Source organism: Dipodomys spectabilis, unplaced genomic scaffold, assembly GCF_019054845.1.
Source record: "Dipodomys spectabilis isolate Male_0828 unplaced genomic scaffold, ASM1905484v1 ptg000145l, whole genome shotgun sequence".
Taxonomy (NCBI): Eukaryota; Metazoa; Chordata; class Mammalia; order Rodentia; family Heteromyidae; genus Dipodomys; species Dipodomys spectabilis.
In genome coordinates, this window is record NW_024870822.1 from 16,703,321 (window position 1) to 16,727,394 (window position 24,074).

The 24,074-nt window shown below is 38.5% G+C and overlaps 1 protein-coding gene across 1 annotated transcript in view; it reads left to right on the plus strand.

Moving 5' to 3' along the window:
* The window catches only part of Tsg101 (tumor susceptibility 101), a 30,412-nt gene extending 6,417 nt beyond the window's left edge, over positions 1-23,995 (plus strand). Inside the window, exons 4-10 of the mRNA XM_042691385.1 lie at positions 364-527; positions 2,075-2,201; positions 6,661-6,727; positions 11,434-11,525; positions 20,095-20,297; positions 22,263-22,502; positions 23,658-23,995. Of these exons, the coding sequence (XP_042547319.1) occupies positions 364-527; positions 2,075-2,201; positions 6,661-6,727; positions 11,434-11,525; positions 20,095-20,297; positions 22,263-22,502; positions 23,658-23,747 (983 nt within the window). The 3' untranslated portion in view covers positions 23,748-23,995. The remainder of the gene's footprint in view (positions 1-363; positions 528-2,074; positions 2,202-6,660; positions 6,728-11,433; positions 11,526-20,094; positions 20,298-22,262; positions 22,503-23,657) is intronic.
* Positions 23,996-24,074: the final 79 nt, after the last annotated feature.

Consider the following 24,074-nt stretch of genomic DNA (forward strand, 5'->3'; position numbering starts at 1 on the left):
AAATGACATATGTAGCAAAAAGTCATTTGGTCAAAAGAATGGCTCGAGAGGGAGTCACTGAGTTCAAACCCTAGCAACACTATTAAAAAATAAGTAAACACTAAAAAATGGAAGTTAAAAAAGGATAATTTGTGAAGACTGTTTTACAGCAGCAGGCAGATGCTGGGAAAATAGTAATCAGTTTAGTGCCTTCATTCTACTGATATATTTTGTGAAATGAGAATTTGAGAAACTAGTCTTAAACTGCTTTGAAATGAAAGTTTTGTTGCTATATGTATGTATGTATATTATTGTCTCTTTGTTACCTAATAAGCTATTGAAAAATAGCAAAAATAAAGTAACAAGTTTCTCCTTCTCTCTCAGGTAATACATATAATATCCCAATATGCCTATGGCTGCTGGACACATACCCATATAACCCCCCTATCTGTTTTGTTAAGCCTACTATTTCAATGACTATTAAAACAGGAAAGCATGTTGATGCAAATGGGAAAATATATCTTCCTTATCTACATGAATGGAAACACGTGAGTATTAATAGGATTAAGATGACTACTGCTGCCAAGGTGGCTTAAGCCTGTAATCCTAGCTACTCAAGAGGCTGAGATCTGAGGACCACAGTTCAAAGCCAGCCCAGGCAGGAAAAGTCCATAAGACTCTTATCTCCAATTAACCACCAGAAGATAGGAAGTGGCACGGTGACTCAAGTGATAGAAGGGTTAGCCTCGAGCTAAAGAGTTTAGAGACAGTACCCAGGCCCAGAGTTCAAGCTCCACAACCAACAACAAAAAGATGACTACTGTTTTAGAAACTGATGAGTTCAGCCGGGCAATGGCTCACTCCTAGCTACTAAGGAAGCGGAGATCTGAGGATCACAGTTGCCAGCCCATGCAGGAAAGTCCATGAGACTCTTATCTCCAATTAACCACCAGAAAACTGGAAGTGGTGCTGTGGCTCAAATGGTAGAGTGCTCTCCTTGAGCTGAAGAGCTCAGGGACAGTGCCTAGGCCCAGAGTTCAAGCCCCACGACTGAAGGAGGTGGGGAGTTGGGGGGTTGGAGGAAATTGATGAGTTCATAGAAGAACTCAGTGAGATTAGGAATGCACAAAAAAACTAGATTAAGACTAAGAATAGGGCCATCAAATAAGTCAGTTTGAGTAACATTGCCCAACATAGTTTACCTTAAATAGGGGTTAGTAAATATTTGAGAGGAAAAAACAACACTGTCTTTGTAACTGTTAAAGGAAGGAAAGATTCTTTGACAATTTCCATCTTTTGTTCTATACCCCAACAATTTTAAGCTAGAGTCTACCCATAATCCAGAGTTCTTAATACTACCTTAAATAAAAATAAATTTTAAGAGTTTTAGCTGGGGTTGGGAAGGTGGCTCTGTAATAGAGTGTTTGCCTTCAATGCATGAGGCCCTAGGTTCGATTCCTTAGCACCACATAAGCAGAAAAAGCCAGAAGTGGTGCTGTGGCTCAAGTGGTAGAGCACTAACTTGACCTAAAATGCTCAGGGACAGCACCCAGGCCCAGAGTTCAGGCCCTACAACCGACCAAAAAAAAAGTTTTAGCTGGGCATGGTGACTCATGCTTGTAATCTGAGGACTTGGGAGGCTGAGGTAGGAAAATTATAAGTTCAAATTATAAGACAGACCTGTCTCAAACAACAGAAACAAAGAAAGACTCCTATGTGTTTTCAAAGTAATAAGATTGCTTTTTTAAAATTTTAAATCACATTGTGATCACTGCTTATATTCATTTCTGAATTTATGTCATTACACTTAAATTGTCCATTGACAGTTAAAAGTTTTAGTTAGGTCTGTGGACTCAGATGAAGAATAATTCTGTTTAGCATACTGTTTTTACATACATGAAACGAGGCCTCGCACAAATATACAAATAATGATTAAAAAGCACCTGCCTTTATTAAAATAAGATTAAATAAAATTTTTATGATTGAGACCTTAGAAAACTGTCAAACTGAGTTAAAAACTGGTGATAAATGGCCAGAATTTTCTTTTTTACTGGAAAATGACTTGAGCTGACATTTATATGTTTTTCTTTTTTAGCCACAGTCAGATTTGTTGGGGCTTATTCAGGTCATGATTGTGGTATTTGGAGAGGAACCTCCAGTCTTCTCTCGTCCTACTATTTCAGCGTCATATCCACCATATCAGGCTACAGGGCCACCAAATAGTAAGTAAAATTGAGATTCGATTTTAAAACATAAACAAAAGAAAACAGCCTTATAAAAATTTTTAATAACTGCACTTTGCTTTTTAGCTTGTCAAGTTAGTGGAATTTGGGGAAGTATGCTGAAGCCCCACATCTGCATGTACAGATTCCTACCAAAGACTGCCATTTGGGCTTCTGTTTGTGGGTAGAAATCTATGTGTGGATCTGCTGAATTCCAAGATAGAGGAGAAAATGCTGAAATAGAGCTAGAATTTTTAAATTATGCATGCCATAGAATAGCCTTACTTGACTAGCTTGGAAGCAATATAACATGAAAGGTAGCCTGTCTTTTCTTTTTGAACCTCCATGATCAATATTGTACATAAGAATTAGGTATAAGGTTAATTGAATCATTCATATTCAGCTATTCTGGGTATACACAATTGGACATCTAGCTCTCAGCTGTTTTCTCTTTAGTACAGTCAATTCATGATTTTACAATGTGTGGAAGATGGGGACATTGAGATTGTGTCAGTTCTCTGATTGGTATTTATTATCCCTACAGTCCATTAATGTAAACAATTCTTAACTGATACTTTAAAAATACTCTGAACAGTTGGGAATTGGTTGTACTTAATTGTTTTGACTTTACTAAATTTGTATTTCTTTGTGTTTTCACCTGTGGTTTGTTTTGTCTGTCTGTTTTTGATGAACATTATTTATTAATATAACTGAGCTTTGTTTTTTGTTGTTACTGTTGTTTTGTTTTTTGCTATTGCAGCTCAGGCTGGCCTTGAACTTACCATGTAGCTGAGCCTAGCCTCAAAACTTGTAATCCTCCTGCCCTCTGCTTCATGTACTGGTACTAGAGGCATTATTTAAGTTTTAACATAAATTATGTGAGCTTTCATTTTCTTATGAAAAATCATCCTATCCTATTCCTTTCTAATCTTTCTTGAAGAGCATCTTGATATAAGCAGAATGGGAATCTTAACACAACGCTTCAAACCTATTTCTCCCTTTTCCTTGGTTTTCAGATCCACATCCCACCTGTTAATAGTGATTATTTTGGATCAGAAATTTGCTCTCATCTTTTTAAAATACTGTTGACTATAGTACCCAAGAGTACACAGTATTGCTTATTTGATTTTGAAGTACCAAATATTTCCTAATCTTATTGTTATTTATTTGCTCATATAACATAACCAGTAACCCTTTTCAGACATTTAGGTAGTCTAAGCAATGCTTTTGTTCCCTTAACTTTGCGGATTTTCCTTGACATTGGAATTTCAGTATTTAGAAAGAGTGTACACTATGTTCACTATTGCAGTTTTTTGTTGTTGTTGTTGTTTTGGTGCAAGTACTGGGGCTTGAACTCAGGGCCTGGTCTCTGTGCCTTAGCTTTTTCCCCTCAAGATTGGCTCTCTACCACTTGATCCACAACTCTACTTCCAGCTTTTTGGTGGTTAGTTGGAGATAAGAGTCTCACAGATTCCAGCTCACTCACTACAAGCAGGTTACTGCTTAATTTAAGTAAAATTACTAGAGACCAGTTTATTAGTTCATTCCAGTTTTAATACATTTTATACATTTATGCAGTATAAATCATCATCATCATTTTTTTTCTTTTTGGTCCCAGTACCAGGGCTTGAAATTAAGAGCCTCACACTCATCGTTCTTGCTCACAGCTGGCACTCTTCCACTTGAGCCACATCGCCGGTTCAGCATTTTTACTAGTTAAGTGGAGATAGAATCTCCAGCCTTTCAGCTTGGTTGATTTTTGAACCATAATCCTCACATTTTAGTCTCGTGAGTGGTTCTTAGCATTAATATTTTTTTTACTATAAAGAAATAAAGATCTGAATTCTATCCTCCCCTCACACGTACAAAAAAATAGCCAAGAAATTTGGATACATATTCAAATAAATATTATACACTTCTTTTAGTATCATCATTGCTCAAAATATCCTTTAATTTCTTCTAGGATGGCTTTTAATTTGCTAGGTGTCTCATTAAAACCTGGGTTATGCTAGGCACTGATGCTACAGGCCTGTAATCCTGTAATCTCAGGAAGCTAGATATGAGGATCATGGTTCAGAGCTAGCCAGGGTAGGAAAGTCTGTGAGACTCTTATCTCCGGTTACCTATCAAAAAGGTGGAATTGGAGCTATGGCTCAAGTGATAAAGTGCTACTACCCTTGAACAAAATAATTCAAGGACAACACCCAGCCACTGCATTCAAGCCCCATCAATAGCACGAAGTAAGAATTTTAAAAAATAGAAAAATCTAACAGTGTTATAGCCAAGCATGATGTGTCTGCCTGTAGTTTCTGCTACTCAAGATTCAGGAAGATCACAGAAGTTCAAAGATAGCCTGAGCAGCATGGTCAGACCATGAGGAAGAAGGAGACATCAGCACTATAGTATAGTCAAACTCCAATTTTTGACAACAGTAATGATTATGCATTTGTTGAGTGGTAACTATAAGTCACAACTAAGGACTTCATATTATCACAGTTACCCCATGTATTATATATATTGGTACCCCATTTTATTATGGCTCTAAAATTAACCTGGTATCTAGTTCTTTGCTGTCTGGGATTTAAATGATACTTATTTCTAAAAGTTGAATCTTGAAGGCTTTAGTTCAATTATTAGCTTTTTAGAACTTCAGAAAAGGAAAATTGCTTGTACTTAAATGAAGTTGCAAACCACTATGAGATGGTAGTCTGTATTTATAGGAGTGGTTGTCTATTGTTGACACTTAGTAGTGTCCTTATCTTTTGAAAAAGGTATTTGTAGAGATGGAGATGTAGTTCAAGTGGTAAAGCACCAGCACTGAAGTAAAGCAAAAGTGCAAGGCCCTGAATTCAACCCCAAATGCTACTGCATGCGCATACACACGCATGTGTACATACACACATACACACACACACACACACAAATGGTCAGCTGTGCTTTGTGGCAGAAAAATGATCTAGCTACTGTGATATTTTCAAAAACTTCTTTAAATTTCTGAAATATTTAATATCATCCTTGCTTTTTTTGACTTTTAAAAATCTATATTGAATCATCCTAACAAGACTGTGAACACTGACACTTGGAAATTATGTATATTCTGCAACTAGTAAAAGACCCTTCTAGATAGGAGCCCAGCATACTTCTCAAACCCATTTATATTCTCTAAAAGTTGGTTCTTTGAAATCTTAATGTTTCTCACCTTCAAGCTTCCTGCATTATTCCTGGTACTTGATCCCTTTTATTTGCCCTATCTCCTAAATTTACATTAGAGCCTGTTTCTGGATGGTCCCAAATATAGCACTCTGTACTTTTCCAATCTTCACACTTAATATATCATAGAACACAATATAATCATTCTTTGTCACTTCAACTGAATCTAAGCAACTTGAAGCCAGGAGTTCATTGTTTTATTCTCTTTTCTCTCTCCATAAAATTTCTCATTTCTGTCACATAAAAGGCACTAGAATATTTATTGCCTCAAGGGCTAATTCGATGAGAAAAGTTTCACTTAAGAAAAATTAATTTTGAGACTAAATCATTTTTAGTTGAGGCAAATTACCTTTTCTTCTTCCGTGTTAATTATCCTCTTGGCATCATTAATAAACTTAGTTCTATGCCACTAATGCTGTCTTGAAAAAAATGTATAAAGCATTGTTTAAGATTGCTAGATTTTACCTTTTTTTCCATGGTTTCCCAAGATTTTATTTATAGTCAGTCTAGATAAATATGAATGTAAATTTTGTGTTCGACTTCTCATGATAATTTGAAGTCTTTTATATTTCTCAAACCAACAAAAACAGCTGTGCTAATTGGTCAACATAGTCATAAAAGAAACATCAAAAGATTTCTTAAGGCTTGGCACCTGTGGCTCACACCTGTAATCCTAGCTACTCAGGAGGCTGAGATCTGAGGCTCTTAGTTTGAAGCTAGCCCAAGGTGGAAACTATGAGATTCTAAACTCCAGTTAAGCACCAAAAAGCCAAAAGTAGAGCTGTGACTCGGGATAATGCCCAATCCCTGATTTCAAGCCCTAGGCCAGTACAGTAAAACAAGATTTCTTAAGTACAGTAAAGAGATCACTGATCTCTGATCTTAAACCAAATGAAGCCAAAATTACCTTTTTCTAATTTACAAATTGAAATAACTCGTCTCAATTTATAGATTCCTTGAGAGCTTGTAGAGATGAGCAGTTTAGCCTGTTTGCTGGTTGTTTCTTGTTGGGATTATCATGAGTATTGTTGCTCATATTTAATGATTTGAGAATTCTGATTTCAAAATATTCCATGAAATAAAAAAGTAATGTTGGCCAGATGTTTGTTGTTTTGAGGGTGAGATCTAAATCTTACCCTCAAATTTTGCTGTGAAAATTTGCTGTGGTTTAACATGATACATATTTTATTCAGTAGTCTTTATTACAGCATGTATTGTATTATTTTAAAATATTAAAAATTGTTTTTAGCCTCCTACATGCCAAGCATGCCAAGTGGAATCTCTGCTTACCCCTCTGGATACCCTCCTAATCCCAGGTAAAGAAGATTTATCTTTTTAGTAATTATATCAGCAATTTTGTGTTTGGTTTTGAATCAAAATAATGATCACTAATGAGGGCATTAAAATAAGATTAGGATGGGCTGGGAGGGTGGCTCAGTGGTAGAGTGCTTGCCTTGCATGCCTGAGGCCCTGGGTTCGATTCCTCAGCACCACATAAGCAAAAAGAAAAAAGCTGGAAGTGGCGCTGTGGCTCAAGTGGTAGAGCGCTAGCCTTGAGCTGAAGAGCTGAGGGACAGCGCCCAGGCCCAGAGTTCAGGCCCCACGACCGGACCCCAAAAAAATTAAATAAAAGTAAATAAAAATAAGATTAGGAGATGGAGGTGTAGCTAGCAAGTTTGAGGCCCTGAGTTCAATCCCTAGTATCTCATATTGCTACCCTTGAGCAAAAGATTTAGGGACAGCAGCCATGCCTGAGCTCAAGCCCAAGGATGGACACAAACAAAAAAGATTATTACAAAACTGCTATCAAATATAGAATTGAGTAGGAAAATTGAAGAAATAATAAAGATTCAGCTTTTGTAAGCATTTAAGACCTCCCAAACCTTACCTAACCTAAACCCTTCTATCTAGTACTGCTTTTCTTCTATCTATTTGCTAAACTTTTTATTTTTCCATGCTCAAGCCTAGCACTCTACAACCCAAGCCACAGCTCCACTTCCAGATTTTTGGTGGTTAATTAGACACAAAAGTGTCATGTATTTGGAGATAAGGGTGTCCAACTCATCTGCTGAACTTCCTTTCTTATTATATCAGTATTATTTACAGAGATCTTGTCTGATTATTAACATCTTGAAAAAGAGTTGAATTTGGATCCCAATGCCTTAAATATAATGAAAATAATAAAATAATAAAAATTTTGAAGGGATAAAAAGAAAGGAATAATGTGAGTGTTGAAAAAAATTGTTTTTAACTTAAAGAGCCTTTAATCCTAGCTACTCAGGAGGCTGAGATCTGAGGACCTCTGTTTGAAGCCAGTCCAGGCAGAAAATTCCCCCTTGAGGCTCTTACCTCCAAATTAATCACTCAGAAAACAAAAAGTAGGGCTGGGAAGGTGGCTCAGTGGTAGAGAGCTTGCCTTGCATGCCTGAGGCCCTGTGTTCGATTCCTGAGCACCACATAAGCAAAAAGAAAAAAAGCCAGAAGTGGTGCTATGGCTCAAGTGGTAGAGCGGTAGCCTTGAGCTGAAGAGCTGAGGGACAGCGCCCAGGCCCAGAGTTCAGGCCCCACGACCAGACCCCCCAAAAAACACCAAAAAGTAGAGCTGTGGCTCAAAAGTGGTAGAGCACTAGCCTTGATCAAAAGGAGCTCAGGGTCAGCACCTGGGCCTTGAATTCAAGCCCTGCAACTGAAAGGAGAAAAAAAAAAAATTGAGGGCTGGGAAGATGGCTTAACTTGGTAGAGTGCTTACCTATATGCATGAAGCCCTGATTCCTCAGCACCACAGACACAGAAAAAGCAGGAAAGGGCACTGTGGCTCAGGTGATAAGTGTGCTAGCTCAGGGACAGCGCCCACGCCTTGAGTTCAAGTCCCAGGACTGGCAAAAAAGACAAAAAAATTGAAGTTTTTGCTTCATAGGACAAATTGCCTAACAATCTACAAAGATAAAAATAGCACTCCCCTCCACTCAAAAAATACACTGATTCTGAACATAAAGAACAACCACCAAAGAGATTGAACAAACCAAGAGACAGAAACTTCTCTCAAGTATCTGTAGCCTTCTTATACCAAGTTACTGAAAAATTCAATAGAATGATTATACACTGTCTTTGAAAAGGTAGGCAGAATGGGAAGAAATCTAAGGAAAAAATAAATCATCTCAGTTTTCAAAAAAGTAGATTCAGAAATTTCAATACAATTGATACTATTTCTTTTGGTAGCATAGCTTACTAGAAACTAGAAACAAAAATTGAATTTATTGCCCTCTAGAATGCATCCACTAGAAACAAAAATGTTTAAGCTAGCCAGGCGCTGGTGGCTCACGCCTGTAATCCTAGCTACTCAGGAGGCTGAGATCTGAGGATCGCGGTTCAAAGCCAGCCCAGGCAGGAGAGACCGTGAGACTCCTATCTCCAATAAACCACCAGAAAACCGGAAGTGGCGCTGTAGCTCAAGTGGTAGAGTGCTCGCCTTGAGCTGAAGAGCTGAGGGACAGCGCCCAGGCCCAGAGTTCAAGCCCCACAACCGACAAAAAAAAAATTGTTTAAGCCTCTTCTGTTTTGCTTTACTGGTAGATGAGAAAATATCATGATCACATAGAATTTCAACAAGTCATGAGCAGGATTTTGTTGTAGACAAGTGAGAGCTGGTAATACAGTTAGTCTTTGAACCACTACACTGGCAATGAATTACTGACCAATAACTCAAAGTGCTTTTGCCCAGGGCTATAGGTTGGCTCTTTTTAACCAGTAATTTTAATGGACACAAAGAAGCCATGTTTTTGTTTTGTGATTTGGGAGGGGTTTTTTGTGGGGGGAGGGGTTGTTTGGTTTTTGGTGGTACTTGGAGTTGAACTCAGGGAGTATGCTTGTTGGGCAGGCATTGTACCACTTGTGTCATACATACTTAAGCCCTTTTTGCCTTCATTAATTTTGAACAGGTTCTCATATATATGACCAGGCTGGCCTGGGTCTGTTATGCTTCCCTTGAAGCTAAGATGATAGGTATACAACTGCATCCAGCTGTAGATTGAGATGGGTATCTCTCAAGGCTGGCCTCCAACTATGGTCCTCCCAGTCTCCTCCTCCCAAATAAGTAGGTATATAATGCAGACCTACCTACTTGGGAGGTCTAAACCCAGCTAGAATCCATGTTGATCAGAATTGTAAATGTCATAGACCTTACAGTGATAAAGTAGGAGTAATCAAAACTTATTATTTGTTTAACAGGTAGCTAGTAATCCAGTTTTTCTTTTTTTGTTCCCTTTGCTGAGACAATGCCTTGCTAGGTAGCCAGAGTAAGTTCAAACTTGCACTCCTCCTTTCTCAGCCTCCTGAATAGCTGGGATTACAGGCAAGTGCCAAACTTAGCTATTTTTCTGCATTATAAAAGAAACACAAACTAATACACATTCAGAGGAAAGTGATTAGAGCCAAAAAAAAAAATCATGTCCTACAAAGGATGATTGAACAAATTAAGACTATTTAATCTGTGCTAGGCAGAGTGGCCTGCACTCTGATCTCATCTACTTGAGAGGCAGAGATTAAAATAACTGAGGCTAGCCCAGGTTAAAAGTAAGACCCCTACCTCAGTTAATATGCCAGGCATGGGTGGTACACAGCTGTACTCCCAGCTATTTAGAAGAATCATAGTTTATGGCTCACTCCAGCAGAAACTCAAAATTCTACCTGACAAATAACATACAACAAAGGGATGGAGTATAGCTTAAGTTACAGAGTGCTTGTCAATTTAAGGCCTAGTTAGCCCCACCCTGCCCCCAAAAAAAGTTTAAAGAAGAAAAGACTTGTGTGGAAAACGTTAGTTTTGAAATATTTAGTATTTGGCCGGGCGCTGGTGGCTCACGCCTGTAATCCTAGCTACTCAGGAGGCTGAGATCTGAGGATCGCAGTTCAAAGCCAGGCTGGGCAGGAAAGTCCGTGAGACTCTTATCTCCAATAAACCACTAGAAAACCGGAAGTGGCGCTGTGGCTCAAGCAGTGGAGCGCTCCCCTTGAGCTGAAGAGCTGAGGGACAGCGCCCAGGCCCAGAGTTCAAGCCCCACAACCGACAAAAAAAAATCTCTGAAATATTTAGTATTTAAAGTCTTCAAAATACTTAAGTGATCTTCCAGAATGCAGATTGTAAGCACTGATGTTCAGTATTAGAAAAAAATAAGCATTTGCAGGAATACTGGAAATGATATTTTCAGGTAGGAGGTTTGTTAGATAGTAAAATACTTTTTTTCTTTTTCTTTTTCTTTTTTGCCAGTTCTGGGGATTTAACTCAGGGCTGGGGCACTCTACCACTTCAGCCACAGAGCCACTTCTGGCATTTTCTGAGTTGTTTATTGGCGATAAAAGTCTCAAAGACTTCCTGCCCAGGCTGGCTTTGAACCCTGATCTTCAGATCTTAGCCTCCAAAGCAGCTAGGATTATAGGCATGAGCCACTAGTGCCCAGCTTCAAGGAGAATACTTACAAAGAATGTTATTCTGACTTTGATATGAATACATAGTTGACACAGAATGCCATAAAGTTAGAAGAAATAAAGTTAGAAGAAATGTTTTTAAGAAATGTTTTTTAAATGAAAATGTTTTCAGATTGAATATTCAGAGGTTCCTAATGAGACTAGAAAAAAAATATTGTCATTTCCTTATAGACTAAAGAATAAGGACAGAAAAGTTCTCTCAGAAAAGTTTTATTGCTTTTGATAGTGGGATTTTTGTCCTTAGAAATATTTTAGTTTTCTGCTATGCAGTGATCCTTAAATAATACAAGCAACCACATTGGACCATTGATTTTTAAATTCAGAGTCACTACTGGAATTTCCATAGACCATTGCTTGAATAAATATATTTAATCATAATCAGTAAGTTCAATAACAAGAGTATATGTCAAGCTACCTTCCTGGTGAGATTTTTTAAAGTGCTTTCATCACGTCTATAATAACAATAAAGTAACTTAATGTATTATTTTTAAAAAATGTTTTCATGTTGTGTCATCTTAACATGTTTTTGGTTTTTTAGTGGTTATCCGGGCTGTCCTTACCCACCTGGTGGCTCATACCCTGCCACAACAAGCTCTCAGTACCCTTCCCAGCCTCCTGTGACCACTGTTGGTAAGTGCTTCTGAACACTTCTATTTCCACACTTTAGAAAAGTCCCAAGCCTCCATTGGAAAAGTTTAGAATAGTCAAGTCCTGTATTCCATGCAAAAGTTGAGAATATTCTTTATTCTTCAGGGAAAATCTTTAATAGTCAAGTCCTATAATCAAAAACTTGAAGAATGATTCATATAACAGAGCATGTTTTTTGGCATTGTTGTCAAGAATCAAATGGCTTTAGATACTGGGATTTATTTCTAGGTCCTCTCTTCAATTCATTGGTTTATGTGTGTTTGTATGAAAACAAACACCACATTGTTTTGACGCTGTGGCTCTATAATTTAATTTGAAATCAGACCGTGATACCTTAAGCCAGTAGGGTTTTATTTCCCCACTGAGGATTATTTTCTCTGTAGACATCTTCTGTATTTCCAAATGGATTTTAGGATTATCTTTTCTACTTCTGTGAAGACTGCCATTAATATTTTATAAAGGAAACTAGGAAGCCATGTGCTGGTGGCTCATGCTTGTAATCCTAGCTACTTAGGAAGCTGAGATCTGAGAATTGCAGTTTAAAGCTAGCCAGGGCAGGAAAGTCCATGAGATTCGTATCTGCAATTAACCACCAAAAAGCCTAAAATGGAGCTATGGTTCAAGTGATAGAGTGCCAGCCTTGAGTACAAAAACTCAAGGACAGCACCTAGGCCCTAAGTTCAAGCCCCAGAACCAGCACGCGCACATACATACAAACACACAGACACACACACAGAGACACACACACACTCATGCACGCATACAAACTGGAAATTCTAGGATGAAATATGTGTTGTTAGTAAGGATGTAGTATTGGTATAACTTGATCCATTTAACTAAAAGTAGTAAATTTAACAAGGTTTATTGGTATATTTGTCTTTGGAAAATCTAGACTCAGTTATCTTCTACACAGATAAATGGATTACTTTACTGTTGTATGTGATTGTCTTACCATTGTTGTATCATTTGATCATTTGGGTACCTAATTGCTTAAAGGAGGATTTTCCACATCTTTTAAGTACCATAATAAAACTTCATGTAGATTGTGGGGGGTTTTGTTGTTGTTGTTTGGTGGTTTTGTTTTGTTTTGGTTGGTCATAGGGCTTGAACTCAAAGCCTTTGGGAGCTATCCCTGAGCTTTTTCGCTCAAGGCTAGTGCTTTACCACTTGGAGCTACGGTGCCATTTCCAATTTTCTGGTGGTTGATTGGACATAAGAGTCTCAGGGACTTTCCTTCCTGGGCTGTCTTTGAACCATGATCCTCAGTTCTCAGCCTCCTGCATATCTCGGATTACAGGCGTGAGCCACCAGCACCCTGTATAAGACAGGTTCTTTTAAATAGTTTAAATTCCTATTCCTATTCCTACTGCATCCTTCTCAAAATGAAGACTAATGAAATACCATCTTCATTAGTCTTTTTTTTTTTTTTTTTTTGGTCAGTCATGGGGCTTGAACTCTGGGCTTTGGCTCTGTCCCTCAGCTCTTCAGCTCAAGGCCAATGCTCTACCGCTTGAGCCACAGCACCACTTCCGGTTTTCTACTCGTTTATTGGAGATGAGAGTCTCACGGACTTTCCTGCCCAAGCTGGTTTTGAACCTCGATTCTCAGATCTCAGCCTCCTGAGTACCTAGGATTACAGATGTGAGCCACCCAGAAGCTGTGCCCAGCTTCATTAGTCTTTTTATCATTTTTTAGGAAGGCCCTAAATTCTGAACTAAACTCTTGGTAGAAATTGTCCCTTTTTGCTTTCTTTTAAGGATTTCATAAATTCTTATTTTTTTGGTCAGTCATGGGGCCTGAACTCTGGGCCTGGGCACTGTCCCTCAGCTCTTCAGTTAAAGGCTAACGTTCTACCACTTGAGCCACAGCACCACTTCCAGCTTTTTCTGCTTATGTGGTGCTGAGGAATTGAACCCAGTACCTCATGCATGCAAGGCAAGCACTCTACCAATGAGCCACCTTCCAAGCCCATAAATTATCACCTTGTAAAAAACTGACATTACAATTTGGCCTAACTCCTGTTCACATGACTGAATAGTTCATTTTTTTTTTTTTTTTTTGGTTGGTTATGGGCTTGAACTCTGGACCTAGGCACTGTCCCTCCTCAGCTCTTCAGTTCAAGGCTAGCACTCTATCACTTGAGCCACAGCACTTCCAGTGTTTTGGTGGTTAGTTGGAGATAAGAGTCCCAGGCTGCCCAGGCTGACTTTGAACCACGATTCTCAGATGTCAGTCTCCTGAGTAGCTAGGATTACAGGCATCAGCCACCAGCATCTGGCTTGAATAGTTAATTCTTTAAATCAGTTAAGTCTGTGAAAGGTTCTCATGAAATATACCAACTTTTTGACATATTTTATTATGTATGTTTAGTATATGAATAAATGTGAATAGATGACATATTCTTTCTATAGTCATGAATGGTACTTCCATTAATTTTTTTTTTTTTTGGAGATAAGATCACCATTCCTGTATTTGGGGACTCTCCCCTCAGTGGAGAATAGGTTGGAAACTTTATATATCAGAAGTGAAAGTTGTTATAGAAAGTGACTTAAAATCTAGCTAAAATGTAGAAATCTTCAGAAGTAACTAAAGCATTTGCTTTTATTATTCAGGTTCTGCAAGTGCTGAAATATCCTTGCTTATTAAGCTTAAAATAGGTTTGAGCTGGGGCTGGGAAGGTGGCTCAGTGGTAGAGTGCTTGCCTTGCATGCATGAGGTCCTGGGTTCGATTCCTCAGCACCACATAAACAGAAAAGGCTGGAAGTAGCACTGTGGCTAAAGTGGTTGAGCTGAAGAGCTGTGGGACAGTGCCCAGGCCTAAAATTCAGGCCCCACAACCGGCCAAAAAAAAAAAAAAAATTGGTTTGAGCTAATTGTAAAATAAAGTTCATATAGAACTTGGAAAAATGCTGGGCGCTGGTGGCTCACGCCTGTAATCCTAGCTACTCAGGAGGCTGAGATCTGAGAATCTCAGTTCAAAGCCAGCCCGGGCAGGAGAGACCGTGAGACTCCTATCTCCAATAAAACCACCAGAAAACCGGAAGTGGCGCTGTAGCTCAAGTGGTAGAGCGCTCGCCTTGAGCTGAAGAGCTGAGGGACAGCACCTAGGCCCAGAGTTCAAGCCCCACGACCGACAAAAAAAAAAGAACTTGGAAAAAAGGGAAGGTTATTATAGAAGAGATTTAATAAGTTGGGCACAAGTGACTTACACCTGTAATCCTAGCTATTTGTGGGACTGAGATCTGAGGATTGGCATTCAAAGCCAGCCCAGGCAGGAAAGCCCATAAGACTCTTATCTCCAGTTAACCACCACAAAACCAGAAGTGACACTATGTCTCCACATGGTAGAGCACTAGCCTTGAGCAAAATTACTCAGGAACAGCACCCACGCCCCAAGTTCAAGCTCTATAACTGGTAAAAAAAAAAAAAAAAAAATGATGATTTAATGATTTGTTTGGAGAAACAAATCATAGACCAATTTTCACCTCCCTGGCAAAAAGGCAAATCAAAGCAAGTCAGAAAGACTGAATTCTCATAGTATTCCTTGATAGTAATATAAATATCCTTTTGGGGACAGGAACAGTATCTTCAGGCTTAGCAATGAATTGTATATACAGTGAGAATTATTTAAATAATGCAAAACAGTGATACTGTGTAAATCAATAATGGTAAATGCTTTATATTCATGTATGAATACCCCTTCCAATCAAAGCCCATCAAAGGAAGAAAGTTAGGAAGTCAGTTTGCTGATACGTGGATTAGAACTTTCATTTGGTTTAATTCTACTTTGTCATTTAGAATTTTTATGTTTATAAACAATTGCAGTAATTACCTCTAAATTACAACAGAAGGTAAGAGAAGGGAAGATTCCATAAAAACACATCCTAAGGACCTACAGCAATCTGAGGTGCTGAGATTGCTTTTGTGCTAGACTCCTAGAACCTGACTCATTCTGTTAATTTTAGGAAATCATTCAGCGTCATCTTGCCATTCACAAGTTTAGCGTTTAGACTACATAATACAAAGTATTACAATATAATAAAACTGTTAATATAATTCAAAAGTATTAGTGTCTTGCTAACTTTTTGCCTGGTCTAGCTTTGAAATGTAATTCTTCTATCTTCATCTTTCTGGAAGCTAGGATTACAGGCATAAATCACCATACTCAGCCACGGAAAATGTTCCTAAACTAATAAATATAGTAAGAATTGTTAAAATAGGTTCTAGTTGCACTACTGCTTGAAAAGGTATGATTAACGAAGAAAAGATTATTGGTGGAAATTAGTTTTACCTATAATTTCACAGTAGAGAGATGGAATTTAAGAGTATTGTTAAATTGTTGGTTTAGAATGGCTTAGAGTTTGTTGCTGGGAGAGGTAGTTGCGATTATGGACAAGAACAGGATAATCTTTCAGGTAGTTTGAGCAAGGCAAGGCTTTGCAAGGCCTTCAACATAGTTATTTTCCACAGGTGATTTAAGTATAGTAGATGTACATCTTAAATTTAAGAATGAGATTGGAATAAGGGAGTCAAGACCAACAAATGAATTTACAAGTAGCAAAAAAACACCTGGCTGGAAAACAAAGTCATAGAAGGATTTCAGCAGTTTGTTAATCTTTTTTTTTTCATAATATTCTCCTAGCCTTTCTAGATACTTACCCTAATTGGCTACCAAGATATTATATCCATTTAGGCTGTATGTTTGTATAGATATCTGTTTTATACATTAAAAAAAAATTCACCTCCTAAGTACCATTTAGCCCTTTTAGGGTAGTTACTAGTGACAGTATTACTCCCACTGAGAATATATGTGGGTTATACTGAAGATGCATAAGACTGGACTTAAATTCAAGTCAAAAGAAGTAAAAACTAGGATGAATAAACTTCATATCTATGGTTTGAGACTAGGAATTGAAATTAATAAATGAATCTTTCTTTTACTGACTTTGGAGCATAACCAGAAACCAGGAGTCATTGTGCTTTGATGACTAAGAATTAAGAAGGATAAATGGAATCTTAAAAGCATCTGCTACTTCAAAGAGATCTGGAGTTTTCATGTTAAGAAAGATAGTCCTTTTGAACCTTGAGGAGTTAGGCATATAAGTGAAAGAGTTCTTGTTCTGAGGCAAAGAGAAAGAAGGAAAAAATACATATAGTAGAAGACTCCCATTGATGATTTCAATATTCTTTGAAGATGTTCTGAAGGTTATGACCTTTGTAGAAAGATAGGAAAAATCTACTTTTAGGGCTTTAAGAAGAATCCAAGGGATTGAAGATTTTGGTTAGAATATAGCAGATTAGCCTTTGAGTTAACAGTCCAAGTAAACTGGCACAATTTGAATGAAGCCAGCTTTAAGAAATGAAGCAAACATTAAGAAATGGACAAGGGGAAAGGCTCACTGAGAGTAGGAGTGGCAGAAAGAGGTGAGAAATACCAGAGTGAATGAATGATAATACAAAGCAGGAGTCAAGGAAGGCTGCTGGAGTCCTCTGTTGTCTTCATTGTATGTAGGGAGGGAATAAATCAAGGAGTGGGAGAAGAGATGATGTGTCAGAGGAAAACAGTAAGAAATTGGAAGAAATAGCTTAGAGGTGATGGCATTAGCTGACAAGAATGCTTAGGAAACTTTGGTATAGAGAGATCATCAGTGTTAAAATGCTCATGCCTATAATCCTACTAAGGCGGCTGAGATCCGAGGATCAGGGTTCAGAGCCAACCCAGGCAGGAAAGTCCACGAGACTCATATCTCCAAACTGAAAGTGCTGCTGTGGATCAAAGTAGTAGAGCACAAGCCTTGAGCAGAAAAGCTCAGAGACAGCATCCAGGGAGTTCAATACCCACAACCAACACAAAATATCAACTCAGTTTTTACAGGAAAAATATGGTAGCTCTCTGTCTTTGCAGCTCTGAATTCCAATAAACAGACTCTCTGAAAGAGTTAATACATTTTTCAGAAATATGAAGTTAATCTGAAATATTTTTATAAAACTAGAAACAAATCCTGGAAAGTACTGCTAAATGGACTTACATTCAATGGGAAGTATTAACTGCCTCTTGAGAATCCTTTTTTTTTTCTTTTATCACAAGTCCTGGGGTTTGAACTCAGGGCCTGTCTGAGTTTCTTTTGCTCAAGGCTAGCACTCTAACCACTTGAGCCACAGCACCACTTCAGCCTTTTTGGTTTATGTGGTACTGAGGAATTGAACCCAGGGTATTCCCAGCCTCTCATGTGAATCCTAAAGGACAGATACTGTTCTTAGCTCCCCATCCACAAAAGTTCTCTAGCTAGAATCTCTAGCTAGGAGGAAAGGAGATCCTGTAGGGAAAGGTCATAAACACTGGGAGCTACTGGACTACTCTCTCTGAGTTTAAAGCAGGTCTGCTGGACATTCCTTGGGAAGACCTGGCCCCTAGAGACACTGTCCACATTTATTTTTAACTGCTACAAAAAGAAAGTACAAGTTAAAAAAACCTTATTTTTTCTGTAGTGGATATGAGATAGTGAAAGGGGGGGAAAAAAAGAACTCTAGACTCCCTTGAAAACCTGTAGTAGGGCTGGGAATGTGGCTTAGTGGTAAAGTGCTTGCCTAGCAAGCTGGAAGTGGCACTATGGCTCAAGTGGTAGAGTAGCCTTGAGCACAGATAGGCTCAGGGACAGAGCCAGGCCCTGAGTTCAAGCCCCAGGACTGCCCAAAAACAACAACAACAACAACAAAAAAAAGGTGGAGGAGGGATGGGAAGGCAGGAATGATAAGGGGAAACAAAGGAGGAGGCAACAAAGCTTGATAAGAAATGAACTCATTACCTTGCTCATGTAATTGTAACCCCTCTGTACGGTATTTTCACAATTAAAAAAAAAAATCTGTGGTGCCTGAGAATTTGAGAACCTCCAGTGTTGAATGAGATAAGGTCCATTTTCTGTGAGAAGATATCTTTCATATCCAGCAGTAAAAAGGGAAATCACTAGATCAGCTTCTACCTGTCATCATACCCAAAATTTTTTTTGTTGAGATCAAGCTCTTTCTAACTTATTGACCAACCTGACCTCAAAACTCAATATCATCTCCACTTAGCTGAGATTACTGGTGTAAGCTGCTGCACCTGCCCGAAGTATACATTTTATGTCCTTGTGGTATTATATAATCAAATATCTTTTGAAAGTCAAAGTGCCACTTACATATTGCTAATTTCAGACTACCACTGGAGAACATTGATAATTGTAGAGTATCCATCATTTTATTAAAGAAAATATGTTTTTTACCAAGCAAGTGTAGTTTACACTTGTAATCCTAGCAGCTCAGGAAGTTGAGATCTGAGAATCCAGGTTCAGAATCAGCCTAGGCAGACAAGCTGAGAAATGCTTATCGTCAGTTAACCAGCAAAATGCTAGCCGTGGAGGAGTGACTCACCCAAGTGGTAGATTGAGAGCTCTGAATGAAAAAAATGACAGTACAAGACCCTGAGTTCAAGCCCCAGTAGCAACACAGAAGAAAGGAGAAAAGAGAGAAAATATCTGAAAGATTTGTTCATTTGGTCTGAATGTCCAAGGAAATTATATACAACACTGCAGAGGACATATAAAAAAGGATAATAAGTAATCTGAGAATAAACGTCAGTTTATTTAGTGTTGAATGTTTGAGAAGTCACACTCTTTTGTTCACCTTTTCTACCCCTTTGTGTTAAATTAGGGAGTGAAGTAAATGTCTTACGGGTTAGCTTTGCTACTGTATGTTACTTTGAGGAAACTCTGCCCTTTTTTTTTTCCTTCCACTAACCTCTGACATCACAATGTCCTTCAGCTTAAGCCTGAAAATGGCCTGGACTTGAATCAACTGTTCTGTTTGATATACATTTATTGCCCCATCTGTTGAAGATAAAAGAGTAATTGCAATCTATAGGCTCAAGCCTGAGAAAATCAGTACTTGTTTGGGCTATAAATAAGAAAAGAGTATAAAGATGAATTAATAATCTCTTAAAGAGAATTAGCTTGCATTTTTAATGTTTTTATGATAAATTACACCATTTAACATAGTTTTTCTTTCCTTCTGTTTTTCCTTCTGTATTGGCTTACTGTGATGATGATGATCATGATGATCATGATGATCATGATCATGATGTAGCTGTACAAAAGGGTTATAATTCCTTAAGTCAGCTTATAAGTAGAATGCTTCTTGGTGAACGTCATCCCTTCTTTTATTCTCCCCCATTTTCCCGTCTCCTGTTCCTTCTCTAGGATTTTGTCCCTTTTCTTAAAATTGTTATGATAAAAATACAAAAGCTTGGGGCTGGGAAGGTGGCTCAGTGGTAGAGCGCTTGCCTTGCATACATGAGGCCCTAGGTTCGATTCGTCAGCACCACATAAGCTAAAAGAAAAAAGCCGGAAGTGGCTCTGTGGCTCAAGAGGTAGAGTGCTAGCCTTGAGCTGAAGAGCTGAGGGACAGCGCCCAGGCCCAGAGTTCAGGCCCCACAACCGGATCCAAAACAAAAAACAAACAAAAAAAAATACAAAAGCTTGAGAAAAGAATGAATTTTTTGCTTTAATCTCTGCAGGTCCTAGCAGAGATGGCACAATCAGCGAGGACACCATTAGAGCCTCTCTTATCTCAGCAGTCAGTGACAAACTGAGATGGCGAATGAAGGAGGAAATGGACCGTGCCCAGGCAGAGCTCAATGCCTTGAAACGAACAAAGGAAGACCTCAAAAAGGGTCACCAAAAACTGGAAGAAATGGTCAACCGTTTAGATCAAGAAGTGGTAAGTAATTTATTGAATACATGCAATTTCTGGATTTAATTGTAGCCATGTCAAAATGTCCCATATGTGCCTTAAGTATATATATTATTAAAGATTTGAGAGCAGGGTGCTGGTGGCTCATACCTATAATCCTAGCTACTCAGGAGGTGAGGATCTGAGAATCACAGTTCAAAGCCAGTCTGGGCAGGAAAGTCCATGAGACTTATCTCCAATTAAGCACAGAAAAAAAAGAAAGAAGAAAAGCACCTATAATTCTCTTAACTCTTTTTTTTTTTCCCAGCCCTAGGCCTTGAACTGTGGGCCTGGGCACTGTCCCAAGTTCCTTTTGCTCAAGGCTAGCACTCTACCACTTGAGCCACAGCACCACTTCTGGCTTTTTCTGTTTATATGGTACTGAGGAATTGAACCAGGGCTTCATGCATGCTAGGCAAGCACTCTACCACTAAGCCATATTCCTACCCCTGCTTTAGACATTTGAATATAACTTTTTTTTTTTTGCCAGTCCTGAGCCTGAACTCTGGGCCTGGGCGCTGTCCCTCAGCTGTTCAGTTCAAGGCTGGCGCCCTTCCACTTGATCCCTAGCACCACTTCCAGCTTTTTCTGCTTATGTACTGCTGAAGAATAGAACTCAGGGTCTCATGCATGCAAGGCAAGCACTCTACCACTGAACCACCTTCCCAGCCCCTTAATATAACTTCTTAAACACATAAGTCATTAATAATTCCAGCACTTCAGAGGAAGAGGGAAGAAGATCCTGAATTTGAAGCCAGGATTCTGTCATTAAAAATAAGTGTATTTTTTTAAAATATTGCTTTACTTAAGATGAGTACCATTTGATGTTTGGGGTTTGACTGGGAGTGAATGATATTTAGAGTGTTTTGCTTGCACCTTGGCCTTAGGAGAAAATGTTTGAACCAGAACTTGGTATTGCTAGACCATTTAGATGATACAGATTTTATAGTTCTAAGTCAAGATAAAGATCTGCAAACTCTGAATTGCAGACTTAAAGAATAGTTCTATTTGCAAATGTTGTTTCATTTTCAAAAGTATCTTCAGCCAACTTTTCTAATTTAATAATTCAGAAAACTTTGAGGTTGTCTTTGGAACTTTATATAAATATCCTTAGCTTTTCAGACACATGTAGCAGATTGCTGTGCTATGGAGAGTCAGTATACTAATCAAGATTGTAACTGTATAATGATGATGACGTAAAGGCATCAGGAATAATTTGAGCACCGCTTCACTCTCCACTTTTCATACCTGTGAGGGCAAATTTGTTCTAAAAATGTGCATTTTACATGAGAGTGTGTGCCAGTCCTGGGTTTGGACTCAGGGCCTGGGAACTGTCCTTGAGCTTTTTTTGGTCAAAAGCTAATGCTCTGCCACAGTCCACTTCTGGATTGTGCCTTTGAACCACAATCCTCAGATCTCAACCTCCTAAGTAGCTAGGATTACAGGTGTGAGCCACCAGTGCTTGGCTATAAGTGTGGATTTTTTATAAAAAGAGTAGTTATTAAAGGCTTGAAGACTTTGGGGAAAGTTATTCATATATGCACATTAATCTGGAAAATTACTCTAGTGAATATAGAAAGTGAGTGTCACATTAGTAGCTACTTCCAAGAGTTCAGAAAGTGGCAAACTCGTACAAATTTTATGTGGGAAAACTCCTGGCCTACTTTGCAGTATCAGCTTTTACTGCTAAGTGAGAAGCTTGTCACTTTCACAGACAGTGCTAAGTTCTGCATTTCCATAGTTACCCTCTTTTCACTTAGCATATTAGATCACACCTTTTCTTGTGTCTCTGACCAATGTGTTACTGAAAACATTAATCTCATCCTGAGTTGTTTAGATACTGCTTTATTTAGCCAGGCTCTTTCTATGAAGTTAAATTGTGGGTATCTGACAAGGAGAGAATTATGTGCAAATTATTATAATGTCATTATTCATGGGCTATTCTGTTTTCAGGCTGAAGTTGATAAAAACATAGAACTTTTGAAAAAGAAGGATGAAGAACTAAGTTCTGCTCTGGAGAAAATGGAAAATCAATCTGAAAACAATGACATTGATGAAGTTATCATTCCCACAGCCCCGCTATATAAACAGATCCTAAATTTGTATGCAGAGGAAAATGCTATTGAAGATACTATCTTTTACCTGGGAGAAGCCTTGAGGCGGGGAGTAATAGACCTGGATGTCTTCCTGAAGGTATGTCTTTCTCATTCTTCTCTCCAGAATATTGGAATTATGTTGTATAGTTACTGACCTTGAGAATCACAAACCAAGAGGGTTTCTGTCTGGGGAGGGTTAAGATTATCCTCCCAAAAGACATCAAGTAAGATAGATGTATGAGGATTGGTTTTAGTAAGGGAAGAAAAGTAGGCTAGTAACTACAGTTCTCCTAGATCGAATAGCCCTTTGAGGAAGTAGACTGCCGTTTTTCTGTGTGTGTGTGTGTGTTACTATAAGTTGAACCCAGAGCCTCACACATTCTAAACAAGCATTCCAGCGCTTGAGCCACTGCTCCTTAGAATGGGCTGCTCTTTAGAATGAAAGTTGTCTCAGGCTTAATGCTATCTTATAGACATGAAAACCTAGTAAGCCAAGTTTGGTTACTGCTCTTTGTTGAGTCATGAAGATTATAGTCTTAGGAATAATAGCAAACTCTTTGGATATTGGATCCAACTACTGCTACTATCTCAGTGTGTATGCTAGGTAGTGAAGTCAGTTGTTGACCTTGCTTGTTCATTATGGATGAGTGGTCAAACCCTGTGCCTTAGATCTAATACAAGCACATGAGGTCTCTCTTTCTAAACACTGCTTCCTACTTGGGTGGCATAATTTATGGAAAGGGGCACATGGAACAGCATTTTAGACCAATGCTAGCATTGGTCTAAAATTGGCCCTGTGTGGCTTATCCCTAACCTTCTCTTTCTTTCAGCCAAGCAGCAACAATTTGGATTAGAATCACAATACAAGTTTCCCTAGCATCTTGAGTGCCACAAGATACAGGTCAGGGCTGGTGATGTAGTTCATGGGTACAATTCTTAACCTCACACACAAGTCACTGGGTTCAATCCCCAGCACTGCAAAATCAAAAAGGCGTAGTTCAAAGTCCTTAGCCAAGTCCTGTAAAGCTTATGGAGTTTAAGAAGACTAATTGCTCTAACCTAGGCTGCTAAAATCAACGTGATGGAGTTAAAAAAAAAAATCATGTGGTGAAGTAGTGGATCCAAACAAAGGTTGATAATAGAGAATGAGTTCAGGATTCTTACATCCCCTCTAGCTATGAGCCGTCTGATATTTCATGTCTGGGTCTGTGTCAAACCCATTCTAAACTATTGAAACTTTTCCCCCTCCCAGCATGTGCGTCTACTGTCCCGAAAACAGTTCCAGCTGAGGGCACTAATGCAAAAAGCAAGAAAGACTGCCGGTCTTAGTGACCTCTACTGACTTCTGATAGCAGCTGGAGAGTGACCTCTTCTTAAAGGATTCTTTTCTTTTTTCTTTCTTTCTCTTATCAGTAGGTGCCCAGATAAGTTATTGCAGTTTATCATTCAAGTGTAAAATATTTTGAATCAATAATATATTTTCTGTTTCTTTGGGTAAAGACTGGCTTTTATTAATGCACTTTCTATCCTCTGTAAACTTTTTGTGCTGAATGTTGGGACTGACTATGCTAAATAAAATTTGTTGCATAATTTTTCACCTCTTTATTGGACTTGCTGAGAAGATTCATGAAACCTTAATAAAAAGCCTAGCTTTTCAACTTTAGCAAGC